This window comes from Rana temporaria, chromosome 11 (genome assembly GCF_905171775.1).
Source record: "Rana temporaria chromosome 11, aRanTem1.1, whole genome shotgun sequence".
In the NCBI taxonomy this organism is placed as follows: Eukaryota; Metazoa; Chordata; class Amphibia; order Anura; family Ranidae; genus Rana; species Rana temporaria.
In genome coordinates, this window is record NC_053499.1 from 119103667 (window position 1) to 119122762 (window position 19096).

The 19096-nt window shown below is 44.1% G+C and overlaps 1 protein-coding gene and 1 non-coding gene across 5 annotated transcripts; both read right to left on the reverse strand.

Annotated features, from left to right (window-relative positions):
- Nucleotides 1–3294: 3294 nt before the first annotated feature.
- CSKMT (citrate synthase lysine methyltransferase) lies at nt 3295–19071 on the reverse strand. Of its 4 annotated transcripts, none has more exons than XM_040328933.1 (4): nt 18967–19071; nt 15986–16144; nt 10339–10448; nt 3295–4040 (listed from the first exon to the last, which is right to left on the reverse strand). In XM_040328933.1, the coding sequence occupies exons 3-4, from the start codon at nt 10424–10426 to the stop codon at nt 3388–3390; spliced, it is 741 nt and encodes a 246-aa protein (XP_040184867.1). In that variant the 5' UTR covers nt 10427–10448; nt 15986–16144; nt 18967–19071; the 3' UTR covers nt 3295–3387. The 4 variants fall into 4 exon arrangements, with proteins under 4 accessions (XP_040184867.1, XP_040184868.1, XP_040184870.1 ...); XM_040328934.1 differs by having other exon boundaries at nt 16134–16144; nt 18967–18978; XM_040328936.1 differs by lacking the exon at nt 10339–10448 and having other exon boundaries at nt 16134–16144; nt 18967–18982.
- LOC120918119 lies at nt 18761–18894 on the reverse strand. The gene has a single exon (XR_005744328.1). It is a non-coding gene; the product is annotated as a small nucleolar RNA SNORA57 (small nucleolar RNA).
- Nucleotides 19072–19096: the final 25 nt, after the last annotated feature.

Sequence of the window (19096 nt, forward strand, 5' to 3'; positions counted from 1 at the left end):
GAAGAAGAGGATAGCTTATAATGATATCTGTCTTTAAAATACCGATGTATAATAAAGTGGTTGAAGTGCTAGTAAAGTAATTTTTGTTGTAGTTGTACTTACCTGTAGGTACATTGAACATCTCCTAAACTTGCAGGCCCGGATTCAGAAAGAAGATATGCCGTCGTATCTCTGAGTTCCGCCGGTCGGATCTATGCGCCTGATTCATAGAATCAGTTACGCATAGATATCCCTAAGATCCGACAGGTGTAAGTGACTTACACCGTCGGATCTTAGGCTGCAATTCCAGGCCGGCCGCTAGGTGGCGCTTCCGTATTATAACGCAAGGAATATGCAAATGAGGAGTTACCCTGATTCAGAAACGAACGACCGCCAGGCGCTTTTTTTTTACGTCGTTTGCGTTCGGCTTTTTCCGGCGTATAGTTACCCCTGCTATATGAGGCGTAGCTAATGTTAAATATGGCCGTCGTTCCCGCGCCGAGTTTTGAAATTTTACGTCGTTCGCGAATACGGATGGACGTAATTTACGTTCCCGTCGATACCAATGATGTCCTTGCGACGTCATTTAGAGCAATGCACTCTGGGATTTTTTTGGGACGGCGCATTCGCAGTTCGGTCGGCACGGGGGCGCGCTTCATTTAAATGATACACGCCCCCTACCCGCCGAACTTGAATTCCGCCGGGGGATTTACGATACGCCGCCGCAACTTTACAGGCAAGTGCTTTATGAATAAAGCACTTGCCTGAAAAACTTGCGGCGGCGTAACGTAAATCAGATCTAAAGATCCGCTCACCTATCTGAATCTAGCCCGCAGTGTTTAGGAGATATTACCAATGGATGCAGCTGGTGACGTCACAAAAACAACAGACTTGCTGGCTGGAACACCAGATGAAAATAGAAGGAAAGCCTAAAAAAATAAACTAATACAGCCAATACATTTAAAGGGGTTGTAAAGGTACAATTTTTTCCCCCAAAATAGCTTCCTTTACCTTAGTGCAGTCCTCCTTCACTTACCTCATCCTTCCAGTTTGTTTTTAAATGTCCTTATTTCTTCTGAGAAATCCTCACTTCCCGTTCTGCATTACGGTGTGGAGTTACAGACAGAAGAACAGGAAGTGAGGATTTCTCAGAAGAAATAAGGACATTTAAAAGCAAAATGGAAGGACGAGGTAAGTGAAGGAGGACTGCACTAAGGTAAAGGAAGCTATTTAGGATTTTTTTTTTTTTTTACCTTTACTATGCCTCTAAGAATTGGTAAGCTGCCATATAAAAGTTTAATACTGCTTTAGCTTCTTCTCGCTGACATGGTGCATATATGTGGGGGGGGGGGGGGGGGGACCGAGACCTGTGTGCTCCCAGCACTGTCACCAGTGAGGACCAGAAAGCTCCTGATGCATACTTGCATGTAACTGCTGTAATAGCCAATCACAGCGGTTACATGACCCCGAATGCCCGCCTCTCCTCCCAGCATTTAGTCTGTATTCACACTTCAGCATTCAATCGCGGGCAGATTTGCGCGATTCGAAAGCGCCGATGTGTGAATGACAAATTGTGGGACTCACATTTGAGATGCCATTCTTTTTTAATGACACCTAAAATCGCGGTGCCGATCTGCCGCGATTTTCATGCTGCAATCACGGCAACACGCATTGTGTGAGGCATGTCGTTCAAAAAAAGTTCAGGAGCACATGCTTCACGTGATGCAGGTTTTCGTGATTGCAGCTCAATTTATCACGCGACAATCCCGCAACGCGATTTTAGGTGTCATTTAAAAGAACGGCACCTCAAATTATCCCGTGATTTGTCATTCACACATCGCTGCTTTAAAAATTAAAAAATGCTTCTTGGGCAGAATCATGGCAAATCTGCCCACGATTTAAAACGCTGAAGTTTAAATGCAGCCGTAGAACCTTTTAAAGGGCCAGAAGCAGTGGCGGCTAGTGCTCACATTTTTGGGGGGGGGGGCGCAAACAAACGAAAAAAAAAACCCACCAATTGCAGCCTCACTGTGCCCATCAAACGCAGCCACTGTGCCATGTCATCAAACGCAGCCACTGTGCCATCTATTGTCACTACTGTGCCTATCAATTGTCGCCACTGTGCCTATCAATTGTCGCCACTGTGCCATCAATTGTTGGCACTGCGCCATCAAACGCAGCCACGCCATCAACCGCAGCCACTTTGCCATGCCATCAAACGCAGCCACTGTGCCATCAATTGTCACCACTGTGCCCATCAATTGTCGCCACTGTGCCATCAATTGTTGCCACTGCGCCAGTAAACGCAGCCACTGTGCCATGCCATCAAATGCAGCCACTGTGCCATGCCATCAAACGCAGCCACTGTGCCATTCCATCAAACACAGCCACTGTGCCCATCAAACGCAGCCCAGCAATTGTCGTCACTGCGTAATGCCATCAGTTGTAGCCACTGTGCCATGCCATCAAACGCAGCCACTGTGCCATGTCATCAAACGCAGCCACTGTGCCATCAATTGTCACCACTGTGCCTATCAATTGTCGCCATTGTGCCATCAATTGTTGGCACTGCGCCATCAAACGCAGCCACGCCATCAAACGCAGCCACTGTGCCATCAATTGTCACCACTGTGCCCATCAATTGTCGCCACTGTGCCATCAATTGTTGCCACTGCGCCAGTAAACGCAGCCACTGTGCCATGCCATCAAATGCAGCCACTGTGCCATGCCATCAAACGCAGCCACTGTGCCATTCCATCAAACGCAGCCACTGTGCCATCAATTGTCACTGTGCCCATCAATTGCCGCCAGTTTTCCCCCTCAAAAACCGCCAGATTGCTTCCCCCCCGGCACTTACCTTTCTTGGGTCAGCCATCCTCCCTCCACGCTCCCTCTGCGCTCCCTCTATGTCTTCTCCCGAGTCCCGCCCTCGATGTCGCTTCAGCCAATCAGGTTACCGGTAACCAGACCCAGTGAACCTGATTGGCTGAGACAAGTGTCAGTGTTAACCAGGGAACGGACACCCCCTGTGTCCCCTGGTTAACTATTTGGAAGCCGATTAGAGCCAACAGGCTGTAATCGGAAACACTTCCAAACACCAACAAACTGCTGTTATTCAGATGGCTGGCGCTCACCAGGGGCAGCGGCGACAATACATAGAGATTCATGCAATGCATGAATCTCTATGTATTGTACACTTGAGTGACGGCGCAGGGGAGAGAGGGGACGGCGCTCCTGTGCCCACTATGGACGCACCTCCGCTGGACAGAAGGCAGCAGCAGGAAGGGGTTGTTAAGAACAATGCCAGTCTGTGTATTTCTCTCTGTAAACATTTCCTTTAATGTAAATTTGCATACCAAGTCATTATTTTTGTAATAAATATAAACAAAACAACTGATTTATTGATGCCTATGCGACTCGGGTCACAATATATGCATAGTATGTCACTCCATCATTAAGCGCTAAGTCGTGAAATGTCACATTTGGTTGGGCTCCAAGTTTTTCTAAAAAAGGAAGTCTGGCATCTGGATCTTCATCGGTGAACTGAACCAATTTTCCCCCTTTCTTCAGAACCCGTAGGGCTTCCAAAACCATTTTTTGAGCCTGTTCCCTTCCTGATCGGAGGAGAGAATCAGAGGTCCCTTTGTCCAAGACAAGTGATACACTACCAGACAGAAAACCATGAAGCTGAGTAACATCACTCTCCAAATATTCCAGTTGGGAATCTTGATGGGCAGGCACAATGGGCGTTTCTGTTAGAAGGCTTTTTCTCATAGCGTGAATTGCAGGAGCAGAGTTATCCACACAGGATATCAGAAGTGGAAGCGGAGAGTCTCGAAATAAACCAACTCCAACATCAGAAGTGCCACAACCCAAATCCAACACACGTATTGGTGACCCAGTGTGCTCACCCAGAGCAATTTCACTAATAAGGGAGAGAAGACGACCTTTCAGTTGTTCATAACCGAAAAACCAGTCGAAATGTGAAAATCCATTGTGGGAATTTTTGGAGTAGATGTTATCCCAAGTTTTTCTATCACCCATACTGTTTCGAAGACTTTCTAATAAAAAAATTAAAAATAAAGATATGAGACAAAAGGGCAAGTTTATCAGTTTGCTAACTTAACACTATACAATATGCTAAAGTGGGTCTGAACTCCCAAAGTGAACATTTGCAATCCTAAAGCGGTTGTATACCCTTTTTTTTTTACTTTTACCTACAGTACAGACCAAAAGTTTGGACACACCTTCTCATTCAAAGAGTTTTCTTTATTTTCATGACTATGAAAATTGTAGATTCACACTGAAGGAATCGAAACTACGAATTAACACATGTGGAATTATACATAACAAAAAAGTGTGAAACAACTGAAAATATATTTCATATTCTAGGTTCTTCAAAGTAGCCACCTCTTGCTTTGATTACTGCTTGGCACACTCTTGGCATTCTCAAGAGGTAGTCACCTGGCGCAGCACCCCATCACTCTCCTTCTTGGTCAAATAGCCCTTACACAGCCTGGAGGTGTGTTTGGGGTCATTGTCCTGTTGAAAAATAAATGATGGTCCAACTAAACGCAAACCGGATGGAATAGCATGCCGCTGCAAGATGCTGTGGTAGCCATGCTGGTTCAGTATGCCTTCAATTTTGATTAAATCCCCAACAGTGTCACCAGCAAAGCACCCCCACACCATCACACCTCCTCCTCCATGCTTCACAGTGGGAACCAGGCATGTAGAGTCCATCCGTTCACCTTTTCTGCGTCGCACAAAGACTCGGGGGTTGGAACCAAAGATCTCAAGTTTGGACTCGTCAGACCAAAGCACAGATTTCCACTGGTCTAATGTCCATTCCTTGTGTTCTTTAGCCCAAACAAGTCTCTGCTGCTTGTTGCCTTTCTTTAGCAGTGGTTTCCTAGCAGATATTCTACCATGAAGGCCTGATTCACACAGTCTCCTCTTACCAGTTCTAGAGATGTGTCTGCTGCAAAAGGTGGCTACTTTGAAGAACCTAGAATATGAAATATATTTTCAGTTGTTTCACACTTTTTTGTTATGTATAATTCCACGTGTTAATTCATAGTTTTGATGCCTTCAGTGTGAATCTACAATTTTCATAGTCATGAAAACTCTTTGAATGAGAAGGTGTGTCCAAACTTTTGGTCTGTACTGTACATGTAAGCCTATAATAAGGCTTACCTGTAGGTAAAAAGAATATCTCCTAAACCTGTACGGTTTAGGAGATATTCCCCTTGCAATGAGCCGCTGACTTCAGCGGGACATGCGCTCCTGAATTTCTCGGCTGAAAGTCCGTCAGACGCCAGACCTTTCCAGAAAGAAGTCTCCTGTGCGCATGCGCGGAAGTGACAACATCGTGGCTCAGGCCACTCACAGCGCCGGAGCCGCGATACCCGGGAAGACACGCCAAGGGAAAATGTCCGCTCCCTCAGCGTGGACCGGGATCACCTGCGACGCCTTGTTCTAAGGTATGTATTTCATATTGAGCTAGTATGCGGTGCATAACAAAAAAAAAAATAGTGACGTTCTCAGCTTTTTCTCACTATCTCGGTGCTATGGATTACACAGATAACTTAAAACAGATTCAAATAACTCAGCAGTATGACTGCTATATATTGTATGTTGTCGTGCCGTGAGGCCGCGCCCCCAGAGGAAGTCGAAAGTACGAAACGTCAGGGCGTGACCTCATGGCAACAGGAAGTCACGTGTTGCGTTCCAGCTGCGCTCCAGAAGGCGGAAGTGTTGTGTTGTTTGTCCACGGTGAACGGGAGTAACACACTTATCCCCTAGTGAGCCAGGAACGACACATTATATAAATTATTTTAATGGATAGCGCTGCCTAGTGTAAACGGAACGATCAATGTCATTTGTTGAATAAAAGACTTAAAACGGGATTACACTATCTCCAGTCCTTTGTGCCCTTCTCACTTGAGACTACTAGGAGAGTGCCCCATGGATCAGTCATAGTTTGGAGGTGGAGGAGGAACGGTCGATGCAGTTTAGCAGTGTCTGGTGAGTAACACACGGGAGAAGTGATTTGTAGTGGATTGTACATGGTGGAGGTTATCTGCAGTGGAGAGCACACCTCACCCCATTAACATCTTTCTCACTGGACTCTGACACATCCCTCTTCCTTCAGAATCTTTTCTCTTATGGTCTTCCATATGAAAGAGTGGTCACGGTTGTGAATAGTGACAACTAGCGCTGCATACTAGCTCATTATGCCTTTTGCCTTACAGGTTAAAAAAAAAAAATCGGCAGGGTTTACTACCACTTTAAAGTGGTTCTAAAGCCAAGACATTTTTTACCCTAATGCACTCCCTTGTATTTCATTCCTAGATATTCCCTATAACCAAATAAGAATGTCTCAGTGGAAGAATCACCCCCCTCATCCTCCTACATATCAACCTGAGTCCTCACTCCATCCAGTGCTGTGCCTGTCTGTAGCGGCTCTCTCCTCTTTCTTCGTTCACAGAAGAGAGAGGCAGCAATGGGAGCTATTGACTTTGCTGTCAATCAAATCCTGTGAGCAGTGGGGTGGGGCAAAACCATGCTGTGTGTATGTATGGATGTACACACCCCAAGCTCAAGAGCGAGCCAGCAAATCTACCCCCATGGCAAGAGGCCTGCTATGGTGGTCAACACTGAACAGAAGGAGCTGAGAGCAGCGGCAAAGAACCCCTGGATGAGGAATCTCTAACATCTAGAAATGTTATTTGTGCATAAGCAGTATCCTAAAAAAAATACCTTCCTCCTGAAAAATAGCAGTGTTTTTCCTGGTATATTACTGTGCCTAGGCACTCCTGTGCACACAGCCTCAAAGCTGTATATCTGAAATATAAATCCAAAGCTCGCATAGCAGATGGAGGAATTCTATTCCCCATAGGAATGGGCATCCTTTATTTTCAGTGATCAAGCAGTATATCTTCATATAGCTTACATTACAAATCCAAGTCATGCCTTACAAGAAAAGGATCTCAGCTACTTTGTTAACCTCTCTGCCCTAAAGTTGGAAGTTGTGCTAAAAAAGGCCAGCGGATGGAAAAGGACTAGTCATTACTATTGCCTATAGGTTCCCTGCAGCTGGTCTATACGGACTCACCATACCTTGCTCTGCTTTGACATAGCCATCTTGGTAGAGGCAGGGCTTTGCTTCCTCTGCAGCAAAGATAATAGTGAGCAGCACAGTATTGCCATCACCAAACCTCACTCCAGCTCTCCTGAGACTAGCAGTCATAAGCACTTGTGCTTGGGATTCAGACTATAGACATGCTGCAGGTACAGGAGTGTCTAGGCAGCCTCACTTACCAAGAAGTGCATTGCTATGTTACAGGTGGGATTAATTGATTGAAAAGTGATCCTGCTTTTTTAAAGCATGTTACATGACACAGTGTCATTTGCCATCCCCATCCCGTAACACCTGGCTAATCCTGCCAGTTTCTCCCCTCCCCTCTGTAAACTGACCACGGTGTATGATGGCTGCTGAGCCCTGACACTGTGGTCAGTTTACGTGCCTCTGTCGTCCACAGCCTTCTATCTGCTCCTGTGTCGTCCCCCTCCCGCTGCTCTCATAACACTAACCTGTATACACCATCAGCACTGCCTCCTATTGCAGTGCCCCCTCTGTGTGTGATTTATAAATATAAATGCTGCAAATACCTAATTTCACAGCCAAGATTGCGATTACATGACGAGCCAGCTCTCTCCACCTCCCCTCCAGACTGACGGCAGCAGGGGAATCTCAGCCCCGCCCGTTACATCTCTCAGAGGAGGAAAGGAGAAAGCTGGACAGTCATGTGATCGCAACATTGGCTGTGAAATTAGGTATTTGCTGCATTGATTTTTATAAATCAAACACAGAGGGGGACACTGCAATAGGAGGCAGTGCTGATGGTGTATACAGGTTAGTGTGGCTTAACATCCACTTTAAGTTTCAAGTGTAAAAAACCTATGGTCAAAATATCCAATACCTACTGACAGCTTGACTACATTAACTATTCTCTTCACCCATTCTCCCTTCTTTCCGGGAATATTCTATATTTTAGCCAGTCTAAAAAAATGTCTGTAATTTACTTACAATAATGTAAAAACATTTAACCACTTAAGGACCGGAAGATTTCCCCCCCCTAATGACCAGGCCATTTTTGCGATACGGCACTGCATCAATTTAAATGACAATTGCATGGTCGTGCGATGCTGTACCCAAACAAAATTGATGTCCTTTTTTCCCCCCACCAATAGAGCTTTCTTTTGGTGGTATTTGATCACCTCTGCGTTTTTTATTTTTTGCACTATAAACAATAAAATGCGCCAATTTTGAGAAGAAAACTATATTTTTTATTTTGTGCTATAAGAAATATCTTCAAAAAAATAAAACAAATTTCTTCATCAGTTTAGGCCAATATGTATTCTTCTACATATTTTTGGTAAAAAATAAAAAAGTGTATATTAATTGGTTTGCGCAAAAGTTATAGCGTCTACAAAATAGGGGATATATTTATAGCACTTTTTATTATAAATGATAGCCACTGATTACTGTATACATGTCACTGGCAAGGAAGGGGTTAACACTAGGGGGCAATCAAGGGGTTAAATGTGTCCTAGGTAGGTGTTTCTAACTCTGGGGACAGTATACTGACAGTGAATAGAGAGAGATCACTGTTTCTGATCACTAGGAACAGATCTCACTCTATTTCCCTGTCAGAAAGTTCTGGCTCTCTGAGTAGCGATCGCGGGTGGCCCTGCTCCCCTATACCCCTTAAAGTGTCCACCGTATAGCTACGGCAATTCCCGCAGAGGAACTACGGCGGCTGGTGGGCAAGTAGTTAGCTTGACCGGTTTGGCTCCTCACACACTAACGATCGGCATGAGAAGATGGGGGGGGGGGGAGTCAGGTGCAGCAGCGCTGTGGGCTGTATCTGGAGTTTCCACAACTCTGATCTGTGCCCAGCCATGGATCACCCATCCATGTCTCACACATGGCTCATACATGCTCCATCCATGGCTCATGCATGTCTCATCAATCCATCCATGGCTCATACATGTTTCATCCATGGCTCATCCATTCTACATCAGTGCCACTACAGTCCCTCATAAGTGTAATAGGTAGTCAAATTAGATTTGAAATGTATGCACCTAGAACACCTGATGGTGCTTCCTGCATGTTGGGCCTCTATATGTGGCCTGGCTGTGTAAGTCTCACACATGTAATATCACCATACTCAGAATATGTTTTGGGGTGTCATTTTTGCTATGTACATGTTATGTGTTAGAAATATCCTATAGATTGACAATTTTGTGGGAAAAAAAATGTTTTCATTTTCTTTCCACATTTTCCCAAAACTTGTGGGAGAGAAAAATGACTGTTCAAAAGACTCATTGTGCACCATAGAATATAAACGGGGGTGTTAACTTTCCAAAATGGGGTAATTTTTTGGGCATTTCCATTGTCCTGGGGCTCCAGGGCCTTCAAAAGTGTAAGAAATTTGTCTAGAAATTAGATGTGTAATATATCCCTAGAATGCCTGATGGTGCTCCTTGCATGTTGGGCCTCTGTATGTGGCCAGGCTGTGAAAAAGTCTCACGCATGTGGTATTGCAATACTTGGGAGGAGTGGCAGAATGTCTTTTGGGGTGTAATTTGTGGTATGCATAAGTTGTGTGAGAGAAATAACTTGTTAATATGACAATTTTGTGGGGGGGAAAAATCGTAATTTTGCAAAGAATTGTGGGAAAAAAAAATCACAACTTCAAAACTCACCATGCCTCTTACTAGATATATTGGACGGTCTACTTTCCAAAAAGGGGTAATTTGGGGGGTATTTGTACTGTTCTGGCTTGTTAGGGTCTCAAGAAATGAGATGGCCGTCAGTACATCAGATGTGATCAATTTTCAATGATTTGCACCATAGCTTGTAGACTATAACTTTTGCAAAGACCTAATAATTTACACCGATTTGGCTTATTGTTACCAAAGATATGTAGCAGTATACATTTTGGCCAAAATGTATGAAGAAAAAATTACTAATTTGCAAAACTTTATAACAGAAAAAAAACATTTTACAAAAAAAGTTGGTCTTTATTCATTTATAGCGCAAAATTATTAAATAAAACCGAAGGTGATCACATACCACCAAAAGAAAGCTCTATTTGTGTGTAAAAGGCACAAAAATGTCATATAGGTACAGTGTTGCATGACTGAGTAATTGTCATTCTAAATGTGAGAGCACCGAAAGCTGAAAATTGGTCTGGTTAGGAAGGGGGTTTAAGTGCCCAGTGGGCAAGTGGTTAAATAATATGCACAATACAATGTTGGATTTTCAGCCAATACTAAACTTATACCAACCTCCCTTCCCTCTGGTACCAGCATCTGTCCCAAAATATTGTGTTCTAGGCTGGCGAAGAGATATCCACAGCCGATGAAGTCTGAGCATCTTCAATAAAGCAGAGACTGATCTGTTGTGAAAGGGTACATATATTAGGATGTTTGTGCGTGGATTTTAACTTTGCAACCTGAATTAAAATTCATGATGGTTATGTTGTCGACTTAGTATTGCAGTCACAAATGCAATATGGCATTTGTGCCTTAAAGTGTATCTCCAGTCCCCCCCCCCCCCCCCAAACTCCAAAGACATTCTGGTAGGTTAATTGACCCTAGTATGTGCGAATTTGAGTTAGGGACCTTAGATTGTAAGCTCCTTAAGGGCAGGAAGTGATTTGAATGTTCAATACATATATAAAGTGCTGCATAAATTGATGGCGCTATACAAGTACCTGTAATTAGAAAATGAAAATGTACTTTTCAGCTTTGGATAGAGTGGCGAAGGATTCAAATGATTGCCAGGTTTTTGCTGTCTGAGGCCCTTATAGATTTCCTCTAAATTTTACAAATTTGTCACTGGTAGAGAATTGTTTTATTATGGGGCAAAAGACCGCAAGAAAAATGGACAGGATGGAGGGTTTTTGCAACCTTCACCCATTCTACTAAAAATAAAGTATTGCTGTTATGCCCCTGCTGGCATCACATAGTCCCAGGAACAGTGTTGTTTCTAACACATCACCCCAATGGGCGACAAAAATAACCTGACAAAGGTTCTGACTTTTACTCACTTTACCCAATAGAAAAATAATTCTGGCTGGAGTTATACTTTAAACTACATGCATGTAAAATTGTCAGACAGCAAGAACAATTTTGTTCAACAGTACAAATCTTGCGACTTTTTTTAGCATCCTGCCAGCACACCATTCCAGTGTGAAAGCCCTAGGGAGAGGTGCTTTTTTTTTATTTTATTTTTAAGTGCCCCTTTCACACTCGTGTACGACTTGTCCCATGATTTGGGACTGCAAAGTAGCATGACAAGTCGTTCCCCATGATTTCCAATGACAACCATTCACATTAGTACGACTTCAAAGTAGTCCCTGCACTACTTTGGTCCGGTTTTGATGCCAATTACACAGGCATTCCCTGAAATCACAGCAAAATCGCAGTGAAGTCGCACAAGTGTGAAAGGGGCCCTCGAGTCACTCTACAAATAAGCTCAGTGTAGGCGCGAAATACACTATATTACCAAAAGGATTGGGATGCACATGAACTTTAATGGTATCCCAGTCTTAGTCCGTAGGGTTCAATATTGAGTTGGCTCACCCTTTGCAGCTATACCAGCTTCAACTCTTCTGGGAAGGCTGTCCACAAGGTTTAAGCGTGTGTGTATAGGAACGTTTGACAATTTAATTCTTCTAGAAGCGCATTTGTGAGGTCAGGCACTGATGTTGGAGAGAGGGCCTGGCTTGCAGTCTGCACTCAAATTCATCCCAACGGTGTTCTATTGGGTTGAGGTCAGGACTCTGCAGGCCAGTCACGTTCCTCCAACCCAAACACGCTCTTCAATGTCTTTACGGACCTTGCTTTGTGCACTGGTGTGCAGTCATGTTGGAAGGGGCCGTCCCCAAACTGTTCCCACAAACTTGGGAGCACGAAATTGTCCAAAATGTCTTGGTATGCTGAGGCCTTAAGAGTTCCCTTCACTGGTACCAAGCCCTGAGAAACAACCCGACACCATAATCCCCCCACCAAATGATATGGACCAGTGCACAAAGCAAGGTGTGTAGGGGTAGGTTTGGTGTGTTAAACCGATCCCATCATTTCACATTCTATGGTGGTTTCAGGTGACAATTGCCCGTAATGAAGTTGCTACACTGGTCTTTCATTGCCATTCACGTTCTGATTCTGGCAGAACCATGGTACCTTTTCTCTTATATGTTCTAATTTCTTGAGTGGATAGCAAGGTGGCATATAATATTACTTTGGGTGTGGATTTATTATATCTAAACCCAAAATTCAATATTGCCATTCACTAGTCCTCAGTGTGGTGGCTGCATTTGGTCTCAACACCAAAAGCTTTTGCTTTCTAGTCTCCTGGTATTCCTGCAAATAACACACTTGCTGTCTGTGGGTGTCAATATCACTACTCAAGGGTATCTATGAAGGGCACCATGTTTGTCACCCTCCTGATATGGACTACAGACATGCCCGTCTCATCTCCATTACATGAAGGACAGAGCAATTGGTCATTTACAGAAGATAGCTATGCCTGAAGATTTTTGGTACAACTCAGGAGGAGACAAGAACATGGCCTTTATGGTAAAAGCAACCGGTATTGGCAGTGTTTGCTGAATGACATTTATTAGGTGGAGGCAAGATGGACTTCCCTGAAGATTCGTTTTCAGTGACTGCTTAAAAGCAGACGGGGGGGGGGAGTGGGAGGGGGTAGCTGGACAGCTTGTGGTAAGGGTTCTAGGAGGATGAGAGATGTTCTGGAGGAAAGTATGGGAACAGCTGACAAGGCAGAAAGTCTTAAAAGGAGGAGGTTTTGGGCGATATTTTGAAATGAGGTTGGCGATTTAGATGGCGAGTTGTAAAATTCAAAATAACAGCCATCTACATGTTGGGCTAGAAGAAGCCAGCAATTGCATTAGCAGAGAGGAGCAGCAACTTTAAGGTTAACGTGAATAAGTCTTAACAGGATTATTTGAAAGACTAAAGAAAGGTTGATTGGTTTTACTTCCCTTAAAAGTATAATGGGCCAGTATGCATCATATGCTAGCCCATTATGGGCCACTGCAAAGGAAGTCCATGCTGTCCCTGCTAAAGGCCACAATCTTTGCCCATTTTTCCTTCCAGGGCCGCAGCTTTGGAACTGGCAGGAGTCACTTCCACACATGCGCATGGGAGCCACCAGTCACAGCACTTGCTAGTGAAGAAACAGCACTGAGGGCAATTTCTTCACAGCGCATACGACATTAGCGTAGTACAGAGTAAATATCTCCTAAAGTACGCACATTTAGGAGATATTTACTGTGCCTATAAGGCTTGTCTAGAGGTACAAATTGAAAAATGCAGGTTTACAGACACTTTAACCACCTCAAGTCTAGCTTTTATTTTTTACTTCCAGCACTACTTATAAGTAAAACCGTACAAATAAACATGACGGTGTGGTTTTTAGGCTTTGCATCATATGAACTGAGAACCTACTGGACGGAGATGCATGTGCGCCAGCTGGGAACAAGCCTCAATGACAGGTGGTAGCTGAGCGTGGGCTCTACCACTGGCAGGGAGAGCATGCCTTCCGCACAGCACCAGGCTCCAATGCAAAGCTTGTGGCACTTGTAAGTCCAGGAACCCAATGCAAGCGCTCCACAAGAATATTGCATTTCAGAAGCATGGTCGCTCTGTCAGTGCCAACCAGCTTTCCTCCCTTTTTTAAACAGCAAACCTATCAATCTTTATTAACCCTTCTAGGGCTTACAGAGATTATGCAACATTAAGCAAAAACTTTACACAATGCCTCATGGGACATGTAGTTCAGCAGCCAGAGGGTTATAGTTTGGAGAGCCCTGATGTAGGGAGACTATGCCTTTGTATAATTACCTAAAAGATACATCTCTACTACTGAGCCAAATCCTCTCATATATCTGTTAATTGTAAGAAGATTCAAGAGGAAACATAAAATTCATAGTAGTAGTATACACTTAATGGAATAAACGGGAAAAGGTTTTATCCAAAAAACACCTTTTATCTGCATAAGCAGGTTTTTGTAATGCCGAACTAACCCTTTAAAGCAGTGGTTCTCACCTCCTGTCCTGCAGGACCCACTAACAGGCCAGATTTTAAGTATTTCCTTGGGGAGATGCAGACTAGAATACTGCAATCACTGAGCAGCAAATTACATCACTTGTGATGCATTCCAGTCATCTTGCAAACCTGGCCTGTTAGTGAGCTGAGAACCACTGCTTTAAGGCCTCATGCACGCTGGATGTTAAAAAGTTAACCAATAGCTTTGCAGTGAGTTTTTCAATTCTTCCCTCCGTCCCCCCCCCCCCCCCCCCCCCCCCCAATAGTGTTCACTAGCTTTTTTTTTTTTAAGAAAAATGCTCCAACTAGGGCCGAAACTAATCGATTATGAAATTAGTCGATTACAATTTTTATAATCGATTAATCGGCCAGTAACATAAGGGGTTAAAAACTAAAATTAGCCCTTTATAGTAGAAAAAAAAAGCAAATCGCTTCTGTAAATATTACAGTCACTGTCCCACAGTAAAAAAATTAACCCCTTACAGCTACTGTAAGGGGTTAATTTTTTTACTGTGGGATTTGCTCTTTCTACTTTAACCATTATGTTACTAAACATCTCAGCCCTGGGTCACACCTGTTTTTTGCAGAAACACACTACAGTTCATTTGCATGTTATCCTATGGGACACATTCATGATTTTTTCAGCTGCTGCGTATTTGGAAAGGGCAAGGATTTTTTTAACGCAAAACGGTGCCATTTTTTTTTGGTTCAATATACTTCAATGGAGAAGCTGCACAAAAGCATGTAATGTGTTTTTGCAGCAATTTGCATTTTGTAATCTGCCCAACAAATTGGCCCAAAAATTAATTAGTTGCAACCCTAGCTCCAACGAATCAAAAACATAAAAAAATGCTGGTGACGAAGTTTGAGCATTTTTACAGCCAAAAAAAAGGTCTCAGAAACCCACTCGTTTTTTTTACAGCTCAAACACACCACTGCCCAAAACTGCTGATAACAGACTGTGTGCATCGACATATATAGGATAACATTGAGTTTAATGACTGTAGAACAAAGTCTGCAGCCAAAACAGCTGTGGTAAAAACATCCAGTGTGCATGAGGCCTAAAGGTGATCTTCCCTCACTTTGTGTACCTACCACGTAGTTTTCTTTGTATTGCTTCTAAAAGTGAAATCCCTGGTGTTCATCCGCTTGTCAATTAAAACTGTCCATGCTGTGCTATCCTGCATGGTATTGTCAGTTTTCTAGCTATGCTAGAAATTCAGCCTACTCTCCCAATGAGGAGACGTTTTGATACCCACCGCTGCACAGCCATTCACTGGGACAATCAGTGTGTTGGAATCTCCTCTTCCAGCTCTTAGGCCCCTTTCACATTGAGGCGTTATTCATGCGGTACAGCGCAAAAAATAGCGCTGCTATACCGCATGAATAAATCTTGCCCTGCAGGCTTTAATGTGAAAGCCCGAAGGCTTTCACACTGAAGCGGTGCGGTAGCAGGACCGCTCCAAAAGTCCTGCTAGCCATATCTTAGGAGCGGGGTGTTTACCGCTCCTTCCCATTGAAATCAATGGGAAACCGCGGTAATACCACCCGCAATGCGCCTCTGCAGAGGCGCATTGCGGGCAGTATTAACCCCTTTTTTTATATTCTTTTATATATTTTACAGAATGGGGAGATTTATCAAAAATACACACTAGGTTTACCACAGCATGTTTGCACAACCAAGTTACTACCACCTTAGTTGCTGTTCTAAGCAGCCACAATTATTCACACGTGCCCCTTACTTTCAACTGATCAGTTTCAAAATTAATTTGCTCCAACAGAACTTCTCAATATACAAAAGAGAGGGAAGCACAGTTTTGATAAGTGGTTTATTTGTAAAGACAGTTACATGAGATATTACCATTTCATACAACTATCCACAGACATACACACAGCACCAGTGTTAACCTCCATCAGTTTGCTTCAGAGAAGAGTATGAAGCGTTACGAACTTCAGAACTAGTTCCGATGGTCACATTAGCCAGCAGCTTTCATTCGATTGTTTCTCACCTCAAACAGCCCTGAAAGAGAATACAAAGTTGAGAAAATTAGCCTTCAGTCTCACCATAAACTCCATATTTTAAGTAACAAAGCAAGCAAAGTTCATCTTTACAAAAAGTACTGCGCAGTCATGAGGAAACCTTTGTTCAGCCCAGAAGAGGAGCTTTTGCTGGTCAAACAATGAATGAATTTCAGACCGATTCCCAAGGAATCAGCAAGGATGGCCATCAGAATAGCCAGGCAATTATCCATCTGCCTTTTAGCATGGATGGGGGAAATCAAGAGCCCTTGTTCAGCCTGCATGAAGGGGAAAATAGCCAACTTTAGTTTACATTATGTACCTGTCGTTTTCTGCATCCCTGAAGCCCAACCAAAAGCACTGCGAGACATTAGCTCAATTTTTGGTAAAATATGAAAAATGTTGTGCTGAGTAAATAGATGGCCATGCCACGCTTACAAACTAGGGTACTTTAAATTAGCCATAGAGTAACAGGTCTGGTGCTAGAATTATTGTTCTCAGACGAACGCAGCGATACCCCACATGCGAGGTGAGATTACGGTTTACATATGCGTGTGGGACCAACTTGTGCATTCACCACTGAGTGTAAGCACAGGGTGAAGGGGCAAGAAGATTTTTTTAATTGATCGTGTTTATTGCCGTCAAAGGGAATGATAACATGCCTTTCCTTTTGATGGCAAAAGCCAACACACACACACACACACACCCATCATTTAGACTTCATTGCAGCCAATCTGACACAGATCTGTCTGATCGGCAGCTTCACAGGCCACTATGCCAGTAAAGAGGCATCATAGTGGGACGGACAGCTTCAGTTTCTTTCACTGAGGCTGGAGACGGATGCCGCCTGTCCTATTGCTTGCCGATCACTCGGGAGTGCCCAGTAATGGTGGCAGCAGGAGGGACTACCTTCCGCCACCTGTTAAAGTACAGTAAAACCTTGGTTTGAGAGCGTTTTGCAAGACAAGCAAAGTGTTTTAATACATTTTGCCTTCATATACAAGTGTAGCATCATGTCGCAACATCTCCAAAATACGCCCCTTTCTAACCAAAGACAACCAAACTCTTAATTCACTCCCTGGTCATCTCTCGCTGCAATTACTGCAACTCCTTGCTCATTGGCTTACCTCTGCACACTATCCCAAGGCCCCCCGCCCCACTTCAGTCCATCGTGAATGCTGCCAGACTCATCCACTTTACCAACTGCTCCGCCTGTCAATCCCTCCACTGGCTTCCGCTCACCCAACAAATTAAATACAATATACAAACTACCTACAAAGCCATCCACAACTCTGCCCCCAGCTACATCACTGACCAAGTCTCTAAATACCAACCTAATCGTTCTTTGGTCTTCTCAAGACCCCTTGCTCTCATCACCTCCTCCCATGCTTGTCTCCAGGACTTTTCCAGAGCCTCTCCAAGCCTATGGAACTCCTTATCCCAATCTGTCCATCCATCTCCTTCTCTATTAGCTTTTAGAGGATCCCCAAAAACCCTCTTCAGAGAAGCCTATCCTTCCCACACCCAACAACTGTATTTTCATTTTGGCCATCTGATCACCCCACACAGCTACTACCCTTTGTTCCACTTGACCATCCCTTCTAGATTGTAAGCTCTAACAAGCAGGGCCCTCCTGTATTGAATTGTATTGTGACTACTGTCTTCCTGATGTTGTAAAGCGCTGCGCAAACGGTTGGCGCTATATAAATCCTGTATACAGGCATACCCCACTTTAAAGTACACAATGGGGTTTAGTTACTAAAGCTGGAAAGCACAAAATCAGGCTCACTTCTGCATAGAAGCCAATGAGCTCCCAGGTTTTATTACCAAAGATTAATTGAACAAGCTGGGGTTAGAAGCTCATTGGTTTCTGTGCAGAAGTGAGCCTGATATTGTGCTTTCCAGCGATCGTAAACAAACCCCATTGTGTATATAAAAGTGGGTTATGCCTGCAATAAAATATACAGTTGCCAGTAGGGAGGTGGTTAAAGACCAACAAGAAAAACTGCACCAACATTTAGCATTTTACACTTCAATATTCACCAACAAGATTACAGATGCATGGAAATTTCAGCAGCCAAATCATATTGGCTACAAATTGCATTTTTTGGCATTGCCTTAGATTAAATAAATAAAAAATAAATAAACACAAACTCATTGATTTAAACACCGCCCCCCCCCCCCAGGTTTTCAACCAAATAGGTCCTGCATTTTCATGCCAAAGTTTCCATTTGGTGCACCTCTAACCAAAATTCATTCATTGTATGAAGCAGCATTGCTTCTCATGAGGCCATTTACACCCCCGGGGCAGATCTCAGAACACGACCACTAATACAAGTCCTTGATGATCAGACATTTAAGGTAGGTACACAGCCTCCTGAATGATAAGCTTTAGGTGGCCAGGCAGGAAAAAAATTGTTTACCATCCAGCATGGTAAATAGCACTGAGCCTCTTATTAAAGGGTGTCCCCAGTTAGGAGTAAAGCCTGACTTCCTGCTCTCAGTGACACCAGAGGTTCAGCACACACCATCCCTGCCAGGCTCCACACAGGGGGAGAAGCTCCGGGTCACATGACCCCCCCCCCTAGGGGTGAGCTGCTCTCCCCGCATGGCTACCGCTTGTCCCAGCGATTGAGGATAGAACCAGCTTATTGCAAAGGCTGGCACCGAAGACATAGCACCGGGAATTCTCTTCCTCCTTACATTACACACTGGGGTACGGACAACGCCCAGCGTGCCAAGAAATAGAGGGTAAGCCCACACCCGCCAACCCAGAAGCCCACACCCGCCAACCCAGAAGCCCACACCCGCCAGGTCACTCACCTTCCAGCACGAACAGAGGACGACTAGGGCTCGACCAAGGCTTTTATAGTACGGCTAGTCCCGCCCATTCCTACCGCTGTGCATGCGCAGTTGGCCGCCACGTGACTTCCGCAGCATTCTGCGATAGGGA

Bases quoted from the DNA above. Each gene is read 5' to 3' on its own strand.
- CSKMT (XM_040328933.1), bottom strand. From the start codon at position 10,426: ATGCTCAGACTTCATCGGCTGTGGATATCTCTTCGCCAGCCTAGAACA. The intron at 4,041-10,338 runs GTTGGTATAAGT...TTTTTTTATTAG, and splicing joins TGGTACCAGAGGGAAGGGAG to AAAGTCTTCGAAACAGTATG.